The sequence below is a fragment of the Cynara cardunculus genome, unplaced genomic scaffold (assembly GCF_001531365.2).
Source record: "Cynara cardunculus var. scolymus isolate 2C unplaced genomic scaffold, CcrdV1 Un_Scaffold_6831, whole genome shotgun sequence".
NCBI lineage: Eukaryota > Viridiplantae > Streptophyta > Magnoliopsida > Asterales > Asteraceae > Cynara > Cynara cardunculus.
Genome location: NW_020203188.1, coordinates 19,157 through 31,753, shown reverse-complemented (window position 1 = coordinate 31,753; position 12,597 = coordinate 19,157). Strand labels below are relative to the sequence as shown.

The window sequence follows — 12,597 nt, the reverse complement described above, 5'->3', positions numbered from 1 at the left end:
AACCAAAGTTTACAATTCCAAAGATAAGTTTGTAAATTAAACACAAAAAGAAATTTAAAGGTGATAGTTGTGACACGGCTTCTTTTAAGTGCCACCTTGAGCCTTTCTTACCCCTGAAAAGCACGTCAAAACAAGTGTCAACTACAAGAGTTGGTGAGTTCACAGGTTTTATATGCACAAAATGATTTCAAATGCAGCAAATCCCAGTTATAAGTTTCTGAGCAATATCTTAAAAGCAACGTCATACACATTATATAAATTGTTGAGCCACTACTAAACCTAAACAACTTTCAACGCCCCACGAACTACCTCAGAGGTGGTAGCGAACCACATGGATAGAACATTCTTAAGAACTACCTCAGCGGTGACTACTTCGAGTCATATGTGTAGAGCATACTTTAATGACCAAGTGCACCCCTACTCGTCAGTCAAAAGGGTGGGTATGACAACCAAATAGCGCTATCCACAAGAATCATAGGCTCAAAATGAGTTAATAGTAGTGTAAAAAAATGGGGACTTTCAAACTCAACATACCATCAATAGTGTATACATTTAHTTGYTCACAACAAGATTCATATATCAATATAAATCTATCAAACATTTCTTTAATTATGCTTTCCACCCCAAATACGCAAAAATGGTAAAAAGGGGGCTGTGAAACTCACTCTTTTGCAAAGCTCCACAAGTTCAAGATACGATCCGGTCACCACACGAGCTTAATGATTCCCTATAAAAGAGTAATATCCAAAACTGTCACTTATGGGTTTAAATCTACTTATGGGGATTAATAAGTCCTAAGTCCATAAGTGTCTACTTATGTCCAACTTGATTATCTATAGTCCAAATATACATAATGCCCATATGCTCATTAATATAGTAATTTATATCGGAAGTAATGCTATAGTCCAATAAAAAGATCAAAATTTACAAAATCAAATAATCCCAAAATCTCATTTTTGGGCAGAAACTAATGATACTTAAAATGATCATTTTAAAGAGACTTCTAAAATGAGATAGTTTCCTATATTTTTACATGGGATATAGAATTGAGTTATGGTCATTGTGAGCAAATTTCATGCATTTTGGACATGCAATAATGATTTAAATAATTTATGCAATACAGTATATCACAACTGATATGGCAGATTACACCATGTTAGTAAAATACTCATTTAAAGAGTTCTACTAAGTGTTCTACAGAAATTCAAGTTGGATTATAAACTTAACACTTAAATRAAACTTTTAAACYAAGAATCACTCATTTTGGATGAGTTGAGAGGAAGATATGGCACCCTAAAGTTACATGCACACATCTGTCATTAGTTGACAGATTGCACACTTAACTTAATTAAATTGGTTAATGCCTCAAAACTTCATATTTTTGAGTGAAACTGGGTTCATATGAACTCTAACTCATAAAAAAACATTTTAGAAGAAGAATAATACACTATGAGCAAGTAAATAAAGAGATATTAGCATACAAAGTAGGAGTTACCTACTGATGGTTTCACAGTTTGCACACCTAAAGTGTTTTAGGTGTTTGGAGATCAAAACTCTATATTTTCATGTGATTCCACTTGCATGCAGAAGATAACTCATTTAATTAACTCTCAAAGGAATAATCATCTTTTTTCATCGAGTTTTGAAAGAGATATGATCCTTGGAACATACATATACAAATCTGTCAGATTCGGACAGATTGCATGTTCACTTTGTTTTGAGTAGTTAAAACCTCAAATCAGCAGAATATTGAATGAAATCGGTGAAATTTGTAAGGTAACTCATTAAACTAACATCCAGAAGAWAAATCAATGATTTTGAATGATTATCTAGAGAGTTATGGCTGTTTAAAGTAGGGTTTACCTACTGAAAAACTCTCAGATGCACATATATAATGTTTTGAGTATTTGGGGAGTCAAACTCAATGTTTTTGAGTGAGACCAATTGGATTACAACCCCAACTCAATAAATAAACTTTTAGAAGAAGATTCATAACATTTGAACATATCATTTTCAAGATATAGACGATTTGTGCACATGCACATAATCTGTCAGCACCTAAAAATGCCATTTTTAAGAAACAAACCCACATGCAACATGATTTTACCCATTTTCTTGAGTTCTAATGTTTGGGTCATAGATTACCACCATCATATGAACATTTTTACATGTTTTTGGTGTGTAATCTCTCCTTAAAAACTTTCGAAGGTTAGAAGATAGTAGAGAGAAATGCATAAAAGTGGGGTTTTCCCCCAAAATTTGCAAGAAAAAGATGGAGATGAAGTTGTTACCTTGATTTATGATGAGAGGGATGTAATATCTTCAAAATCCTTGCTATTTTGATGGAGAAATGGGCWGGAGTAGGAAGGATGAAGAAGATGATTCTTTGCGAGACTCTTGAGTTTAGAGAGGGAAAGAGAGGGAGTTTCAAGTTTTGAAATGAGAAAATGAGTTGTAATTGGAGAAATGATGCAATTTATATGTGGGTAATAGGAGGGAAAGGGGAGGGAGGGGACGGCCATGGGAGCCCAAGCCCAATCTCTCTCTATATATATATATATATTTTTTTTTTTTTAAAACCAAAGCCCAAAATGCTAAAATGTCATTTTTCTCAATTTTGACATTTTTTTTAAATTAAAAACCCATGTTGGCTAAATTCATTTAAATAAAAAAAATTTATATTTAAAACACCAAAACTTTGTGTTTTATATAAATTGGGTATAAATTGGAGCATTTGGCACTGTATAGGACATTTCAGATAGTTACGGGTCGAAACCGGACTTTCTAAGCAACTACCGGAATCTCTAGAAATTTTTCGATCAGACTAACCTAACTAACTCCTAATCTTATAAGTTACCTTCAATAACACTAATATAAACTTAATAAGAGTTAACCTGGAAGTTCAAATTTGACAGTTGTCACATATATGTATGACATGCATGGGTATGCATGCAAGGGGCGGTCTAATCACCATTCTATTGTTAGTAAGAGTATAAATGGAGAGGAGGCTCTTCATAAAATCCTCTTGGCCATATTGAATACTGAAAAAGAGTTCTAAAAAGGCAGTTGATCAGATTGTTCAATTGGACTGGAATCAAGTGAGTTGTTTTATAAATTTTGAAGGTGAGTATCTTTATTCATCATATTTTATCTTAAAAGGTAATTTCTCTTGGTTTGAGTACTGAAATTGTGTTATAAACTAACACCTAGACTTGGTCATAAATCGGACTTGTGTTGTCCGAATTCGGTATAAATCGGACATAGTGTCATCCGATTTAGAAGAAATCGATCATAGTATTGATCGGATTAATATGTTGATGAGATTCTATCTTTGTAAACTAGATAAATGTTTTAAACAGAGAAGTAGGAATACGATCAAAGGCTGTTCAAATTAGATATAATCCGACTGGTATGTTCTTCGATTTATTCATAAACCGACCAAAGCCTTGAGCGGAATTATGTAATCCGACTGAGTGAAGATCGAACTTGAAAGGTGTTGGAAAAATATTGTATATGTAAACCGGACAAGCATGATCGGGCTTGTTTTAAAGTTATCCAGATTGGTTAATCGGACAAGTAAGCTTGTGTTGTCCGGTTTGTTACACCGGCCAGGACTTACCGGAGATGAAGTCCGACCAAGTCTATGTTGAACAAATTTCAAGGTTGACCGGATTAGTAATTTGACTAAAGGTATTTGTTCAGATGAATCATTAATAAGACATTCTTTTAATATGATAAAGAATGAGAAGTTTTATAAAGATGATTTTGAACTGATAAAATTCCATTAGGACATCTATGACTTTGGTCCATTCTAATTGGAGATATTTTGTAAAGATTTGACGAGGAAATAAGGGTGGCATATCAAGGAGAGGTGTACCATGGGATAATGGTGGCATATCAAGGAGAGGTGTACCTTTGGATATAAGGGTGGCATTTGTATGTGTGTGTTATGTGATATAACTCTTACTATTTTATCCTTTAAGATTACTATGATTTTGTGTCTTTATTTCTTTGTAATTTAAAGATTTATGATCAGAGTTCTTATTGTCAATCATAGTCTGAATGTTATTGAGGAGATGATAACAGGTTTATAACATGAAGCTTTAAATAAACCATGTTTTTTAATTAAAAGGGTTTAAAGTGGTGTTATGTGATATTGGAAGGTTCCAACCTGTTTGGTTTGGGTATGTTATTTATAAAGCTAAGTGATTGGCTTTGGAAATTGGCAAGGTATTGGTATTATGTTTTACTTGTTCATATATTTGTTATATATATGAAAAGTTGATTTAAAATAAAGTTTTGATGATTTTAATCCTGCAATGACATAGAAAAAGGGATCTCACTAGACCTTCCGGTCTAACCCTCATTTTGTGGTTTTAAATATGTATTGCAGGAAGTGCTGACGGTAAAGGGAAGGGGAAAATGTGATATTTTTCTGCATATATATCTGTATAAAGATTTGTCTATCATGCATATAGTGTTTGGTAAAAGAATGATGATTAGTACATGTTGGAACCCAGATACTCTTAATTCTCAGAAAACACAGTTGATAAATAATAAGATTGAAGTACGAACAGTGTACCGAGTATGATCAAGCGAAATATTTAAAATATATAAGAATATTAAAAGACTTGAATAAATCAGATGCTTTTATTGGATGAAAATAAGAACTTTCAATCTAAATGTATTCTCACAAGAAATATGCTATAGTATAAGTCGGCACTCTCAGGTCATTTTAACCTGAGGAGGGAGCTTCCTTATATATGCCTAAGTGAAACAACTATGCTATAATTATCGCTTCAATCTCTGAGTTGCTGAGTCCGCGTCTTTATCGTTGACTACCCTTGAAAAGTGGAGCAGACTAAGTCAAGCCACCTTGATTCTATTTGACGTTTGCGAGAATGTATGGACTTACACGCGCGTTCCATGGAGAAGGAGACCAGAGGCTCTGCATGTACTATACAGAAGCTCAGCATGTTCTATGCAGAGGTTCAGCATATGTAGAGGCTCTTCATGTACTATGCAGAGGCTCTGTGTCTAGAATGTTGCTTTGCATCAAGCGCTTAAGCTTTTTGGCGCTTAAGGCTTGATCGTCCATGGAGATTGAGCGCGAGCTCTGTATGTAGGAACCTTCACTCTTTAAGTAAGAGCTTTGGTTCTCGACCTCTTCTGCATGAGAGCTCTTAGTCCAGACTGCATCAATAGACTAAGTCTTATTGACTAGAGTTAGAGGCTTCTTACTCACACTTTCACAAGATGGGGTCTAACAATCTCCCCTAAGTGTAAATAAGGCAGACTCTTACCTGAATTGAAAAACATAAGTCTAGTCGAAGCCAGAGGTTAAAAGAGACCTCTGTTTTACATTATCTAACTAGAAAGTACAATATGATGAAAGGAAAGTACATTGCTTGAAAAGAAAAAAATTGCTTACAAAAGAAGGCTTAGATGTTTTGAAGCTTGATGAACCTCCTAAGAAGCTCTTGAAACTCCAACATATTATGGATTGACCTTAGAATAATTTTAGCTCTTTTCTTTGCTCCATGGATGGTATATCTGCTTCTTAGTAGATGATCTCTGATGTAGCGCTGAGTAGCATTTGAATACTTGAAGTGCTGGTCTTCTCGAAAAAATATTTTCCTTCCTTGTTCGTTTCGGAAGACCACCCCTACTTCTGGTTCCACCGAGATGGTCCATGAGGGAATGCTGTTGATGCCTTGTAGATCTTCGTTTGGTGCAGTGACGCTCAATTGATTTACTCCCAGGTCCAGAGCTAGTTGAAAGTCAAACTTGCATCTGAAGTAGAGAAGGTCTGTCATTGTTTGTCTTATCGCAGAATTGGCGATAACATACTTGATCCCCTTGTCCTTGTTATGATCCGTGAAGTGATATAGAGACAGAAGGTCCCATGGATTCAGATTTATTAGATCACAATATGTGAACATGTTAATCTGTCCACGAGACCTCTCCACCATATACTCATGGAAGACGATTTGATTGTGCACGAAGGTTCTTTTCTTGATGTCAAGAACTTGTTTGATGCCATCGACAAAATGGACTGCAGAGATTGACTGTGTATAATGATGCAAGAACCTCTGCCTGATGTTCTCTTGGGCCGTTGGATGGAGGTTGATCTTGATGACCGGTGTCTCATCTCGCAGGCTGTAAAGAAATTGATAGATGTCTTCGCTATCTGCCTTGTCCTTGATTGGCTTGTCTAGGGGTATTGGTCTCATCATTGCATCCATACTCTCCTTGATCTTTTGAACTCGATCAGAGGGTCGTTTGGTGCTTCGAGGCCTGCTACTTGCGCCTTCTTCTGGTCTTCTTGGTTTGACAGGAACCCTCTGCCTCATAGTTGGAGTGACTACTCTGGTCCCTTAAGAAGGGACTCTAGCTCTGTGCGTATTTCTTGGTGGTGGAGGTGTAGCTATTGTAACACCTTCAAGAGGAACAACAACAGGAATGGCCGTGAGTGATGGATCAGCTACATTCACTACCACCACCTCTTCTTCTTCTTGCCCCCTTGTTGATGGAGCAGTAGTGTCCATGGCATATTTCGTTGAAGATGACAGAGCCTCTTCTGATTCGGATGAAGAGACGCATATAACTAAGAGTTGGATGACATTTTCATCTTTTCGTTGTGCTTCTGGCTCTGCATGGGATGCTGCGGGCATCTTTCCTTTGCGTAACGTCTCTGCATGTGCTGGCTTATTTTGTGCTCTCTGCCTTGTTGACCCTGGTGCTGGCTGGCTTGGGGCAGAGGCAGATGGGGGCAGAGGCAGATGGGGCAACCCTTGGTGTGATACTTGGAGCAGCTGTGGACTGGTTCTCCCCTTCTTGACGACTTTGAGGGCCAGACATGTTTGGATCCTCATCGTCGTCAAGCCTCCTTCGCTTTAAGGCTGAAGCACATGCAGAAGGTTCCATTCTCCTCTTTGGCCTTTGCTCTTTTGCTTGGGGCATGGATTTGATCCTCTCCTCAAAGAGTTTAAGAATGGCCTCTGCTGCATTCGAGACCTTAAGAATCTCCATATCAGTACGATAATTGAAGGCGGCCAATGATTGTCGTATTTGCTCTGCTGCCTCCTTGGCCTTGTTATTGAAGTCTGACATGAAGTTGGCCACCTTCTGGAGGAGACGATCACCCAGAGCATTCATGGCCGACTTGGTGACGTAGTCTACAGGGACATTCAGAGGAATGAGCGCCTGAGAGTCGTGAGATGAAGTGGAAGCTCCATCCCTCTGAATGCATGCGAGGACCCTTTACAGGGCCTCTGCATTTTGAGCCATCAAATCATGGAGTGAGTCGAGTCGAGAGGCATTCATCATTGACTCAACCCTCAGTACTGCTAAGGATGCTCGAATCTCATCTAGAGCAGATGCAGAAGGAGATGGCTCTGCACGTGCCATGTTGAGTTTTAGCTCTTCCAAGGAGCACAACATAGTGGTGGCAAAGGACTGGAACTTGTCCATTGTTACATAAGCTATTGGGGTAACCTCTGGCTCAACACATGGGCCAGATTGAGTCCTCGTTCCAAGGACACCTTCTGTCTCAACTTGATTGACGTTGGTCAAGGAAGGATTTCTAGCAGATCCTTGTGGCTCTCTTTGAGAAGAAGTCACTACTGCTGTTTTGTCGTGAAGGGGTTCCAAGGCAGGTTCAGAGCCAGCCAGAGGACCCTCCACGAGTGGACTAGGAGATCAGTCGAGAATATCCAAGTCTGGTGCTCCTAAACCTTGCTCTGAACAAGGTGGGGAAACTACTGGTGCAGAGGAAACTAATTCCTCTAGTTGGGATGGTGGCGTGATATGGGGAGACATATCACTTATCATTTCAAAGGTTTCATCATTTTGAGAGGGTGATCCCTGATACGTGGCTTCCCTTTGGCTCAATTGACCAGAGGCAGATGCAACCTCTGGTTGGTTTCGCAGGTCAGGGTTTGAGGTGTGCACCTCTGTATCAATGACCTTCGTGTCTCGACCACTGGAGTCAGATGATGTGGTAGCACTAGAAGTTGGGCTAGTGAAATAAGTGTGCTTATTCACCATCCTAGGCTGCTCTGGCTCACCCTGAGGCAGAGCAGCTGYTTCACCTCCTCCCTCCTCATCTTCTTCTTCTTCTTCTTCTTCTTCACTCTCTTCACTTGTTGTATTTGACCTAGAAACATCATCAAAATGTTCTTGGTCATCTTCTTCATCAGAGTTAGAGAAGTACTCCAAGCCTCGATTGGCTTCTTCCTTTACTCTGATTCTCTCTTCTTCCTTTAGACGAGCAATCTCTACTTGTCTTGCTCTTTCTGCCCTCTTCTCTTCTGCTTGTAAATGAGCAATTTCTTCAAGTCTTGCTCTTTCTTCCTCTTCCTTCCTCATTCTCTCCGTTTCCACTCTCTTCTTTCTTGCATCTTCTCTCTTTCTCTTTTTCTATCTCTCCTTCTCCAATCTCACTTCCTCCTCCTCTGCCTGAGGCCTATGAGTATCCTCTATTCCCTCATCCTCTTGGTTTGATCCTATGTGTGCTGGGGTTCGAGTCATAGGTTCTTGTGGCTTGCATACACGTCTGTATGCTCTTCTTACATTCCTCGTCTTTATGTAGGCTAAGAGCTTCATCGGGATAGGCCTTTCTGTAACATATCCTTCTTTGTTGACTATGGGTTTGTAGTGTGTGAGCACATTCACCTTGTGCACAGGCAAAGTTCCCACATTAATATCGTGTTTGTCGATGATGGGTCTTAGAAGAAGACCCAAAAATCGAGGAAACAAAAGTGACAAGTCCTTTCCCTTAGCCACCTTTTGGCACTTCTTGGCTACAACAGCCTTGAACTCTGTGTAGAAATGATAAGTCAAAGAAGATGCCGTACATGTGACAATTTTGCATTTTGGAATTTCAGGTTAGTATCCCATTTTAGGACCTTTATTGACAACTAAGTCTTTCTAGGATTTAGCTTCGATGATCTGAGATCATCTTGCTTATCTTCCAAGATTAGTTTGTTAGGTCACGTTTCGGCGGGTAGCTAACCAAGTTAGTTCGTGCAATGCCAAATAGTTTTGAAATATTTCACATGAAAATAAAGTCGATACTTTCGTTTCGTTCTTCTCAAAATTCAAATTTCCAAAGTTCCAATCTTTTATATTTGGTTGCCAATTATTATATTGAAAGAGTGGAGCTTTAAAAATCTTTTGTCAAAATTGTTTAGTTTGTTCTATTTATTGGGGTCTTTTATTTTGTAAATAAAAGTCTTTTTGGGCTTGGGCCTTTAGAGGTCAGCCCATTCCTTATATTGAATACCCATATAAATACCCCTTCCCTTTTGAAAATTCTTGACTTTCCAAAATTTCCAGCCATTTCATCTTTTCTCTCTCTAACTCCATCACTTTCCAACCGATTCCATCTCCTAGCAAAACTCAAGATTTCTGCTGTTCTTGAGACTAGTTCGTAGTCTCTTTTTGATGTCCGAAAACCTTTATCCTTCTCCCTAGTCAACTCTTTGAGTAAGATTTATGGGATTTAAGGAGGAGAGATTATTAATCAAAGACCTGCATGTGTCTTCGTTGGGATGATAATCCGTGACCCAAGTTCTTTAATCTCCAAGAAAGAAAGAGATATTCCTTGCATGTGAGGTCCGATCACATTTTCGGATGATAGTTCTTGCATGCAACTTTAACCGGATTTATCCTCTTGAAAACTTGTTGGAATCGGAACTTATTTTGTTTTCTGGAGTTGTTCGAAGATGATGGCTTTGTGTTAGAGTTTTGATTCTTGAAAATGTTGAGCTGCATGCAATCGGTGTTGAAGGCGTGTGGCTCAAGGATTGTGGTTTATTCTTGAAAAGAGGGTTAAACCCACTCAAAATCTCTTGGTTTTGGTAATTGGCGGCTTTCATCATTTATTTTGGGATGACATTTAATGATGTCATTATTTGGATTTTGGAAGGTTCCTTTTTAATAAATAATTAAAATCGGCCTTATTTTATAAAAACACTTGGTGGCTTTGCATTTAGAACAACATTGCTCTACCTTAGCCAAGGAAAACCGTAAGTAATATAGTGCTGGTTGGTCTGTCARGAMGTTCGAGCGAGCATAGCAAGTCCTTAAAGGAATCATTCGGATAATCGCCAAACAAGTGAGTTCTCACGACCCCACTTTTAATGCTTTTTTTTATATTTTCTGGGGGGAAAAGCATGAAATTGAGCAAACTTTGCATGTTTATGTATTTGAAATATTGGGACTAAGGAACTGTTTAGTCGATGCTTTGCTCAAAACCGTTGGGCTAAGGAACTGCTTAGTCGGTTTCATTATGTTTTGTTTTGGCAACTGTTTCCGCACATAGAATAAATGCTAAATTGATGCGCTTGAGAGTATATGTTTCCAAATAAAAGTCCCCGTCCGTACACGCKACTTGTTAACTCGGGTACATCCCCGGGCCGTGGTATTGTGGATAGCCGCTATTGTGTTGACAGTCCCTACGTTTTCTAGGCTAATCATGTGGAATTTGGACCACCGCTGAATTAGTTCTTTATCGAACCGTGGGACCTAAGTAGTGAACGGGCTACTTCTGGTTGTTCGAAAATTAATGGGGCATATTGGTCAGGTAAGGCTCAGTAGCGTCTCAAGTGTTACATCGCGAGGGATTTACATTTATTAAGTGCAAAGAATTCACATAAGTTTGCTATTACTTGGTTTATGCATTGAAATGTTTTTATGCATGTTAAAACCCGTGAACTCACCAACTCTTTGTAGTTGACCCCGTTTTTATTTCCATGCTTTTCAGGTTCTAAGTGAGTGGTTTGGATTTTAAAGGAGCATACTTGAGCCAAGATCGATTAAGTCAAGTTTTTGATGTATTTGTGAACGTTGTGTAAATTCTAACTCCTGTTAYGTCGATRAATCMTTTTATTTKGAACAACTYSAAATAGTGTTATTTATGAACTGTTGCTATGACTCGCTTGCCTGTTACATCTCGTGATTCCGCTTTAGCGGGGTGTGACAGATTTGGTATTAGAGTCTCAGTTATAGAGAACACTGGTTTTCTTAAAAAAAAAACCATCGACTATAACCAAAAATTTTCCAAATGATTTTCATGAAATCTGAAATCATGTGTTTTAAAGCAGGTTTTATTGTTACATATCGTTTAAGTAGAGCCTGATCACCTGTGCTTAATTGATGTGTAATAAGAAGAAAACTTAATCGATCCTAACAAGAGGTATGCTCCAGCAAAAGAAATAATTTTGAAAAGCCTGAATCTTGTTGCACTTTTTTTTATGAATATTCGTTTCCTAGGACCAGAGGCAAAGGAAATTAGAATGCTCGATTTCTTGTTAAGTGTCCATGTAGGACCAGAGGCACTGGTCAAGAAGACCAAAGGCGATGGAAGATAGAATGCTTGACTTTAGCCAAGTGTCCTTGTTGAGCAGAGGCGCTGGTCAAGAAGACCAGAGGTGATGAAAATTGGAGTGCTTGATTCTTGATGAGTGTCCATGTAGGACCAAAGGCGCTGGTCAAGAAGACCAGAGGCGCTAGCCAAGAGCCGATGAAGAACCAGAGGATCGATGGAAGGATTTCTTAGAATTTCTCTAAGTATAGATATTGCCACAGAGGCTCTGGTCTCGCAACCAGAAGCTTTGGTAAGGGTGAATAAAAGAACCAGAGGATCGATGGAAGGATTTCCTAGAATTTCTCTAAGTATAGATATTGCCACAGAGGCTCTGGTCTCGCAACCAGAAGCTCTGGTAAGGATGAATAGAAGAACCAGAGGACCGATGGAAGGATTTGTTAGAGTTTCAAGGTGTCGATGTTGCAACAGAGGCTCTGGTCTCGTAACCAGAAGCCCTGGTAAGTGCATTAAGTAGAACCAGAGGCTCTGGCCTTGCTACCAGAAGCTCTAGTAAGTGTATTAGGTCGATGAAGGTAAGATCTATAAATATTTCTAGTATGAGGAGTAGGTCAGTTATTGATAGGATGGAGTTCCATTGGATTATCAGAAAAAAGATGGATAAGAATTCCTTCTCTAAGGACTCTAGTGCAACCAGAAGCTCTGGTCTCACGACCAGAAGCTCTGGTAGTATAACCAGAGGTTTAACCAGAGGATATAGTATGCTTGTCATAACTTAGTTTTATTTAGGAGCTTCTATTGAATCACTAAGCTTATGCTAGAGGATGCACCTTAGTAACTAAGATTGTTCATGTCACAGATCTCGGCAATGTCTTCTGATCCGAGTGAATATTCTGCCGATGATTCCGGATATGTAGTTGGTCGCTCCAGAAGGAACTCAAACCGCAACGAAGAGGTGGACCCGTATGACCAGGATACGGCTTTAAGTGATGTCGCTGCCACACCACAAGTGTCCTACCTACCCCCGACGGAGCCAGTACCTAACATTCCGCCACAAACCTATCACGGTCCAAGAACCAGGGTCACACCCAGGAAGAGTGTTCCCCAGCCACGGAGAGTGACATTTGAAAACTGTCACACCCCGCTAAAGCGGAAACACGGGATGCTAACAGACAAGCGGGTCATAGCAACAGTTCATAAATAACACTATTTTAAGTTGTTTTAAAACAAAACGGTTCATCGACATAACAAGAGTTAGAATTTACACA

The 12,597-nt window shown here is 39.0% G+C and overlaps 1 protein-coding gene across 1 annotated transcript; it reads right to left on the bottom strand.

Annotated features, from left to right (window-relative positions):
• Window positions 1-6,708: 6,708 nt before the first annotated feature.
• On the bottom strand, window positions 6,709-8,370 carry LOC112504772 (eukaryotic translation initiation factor 5B-like). The gene is made up of 2 exons (XM_025108727.1): window positions 7,954-8,370; window positions 6,709-7,242 (listed from the first exon to the last, which is right to left on the bottom strand). Exons 1-2 carry the CDS (start codon window positions 8,368-8,370, stop codon window positions 6,709-6,711), a joined length of 951 nt encoding a protein of 316 aa, XP_024964495.1.
• Between the last annotated feature and the right edge of the window lie 4,227 nt (window positions 8,371-12,597).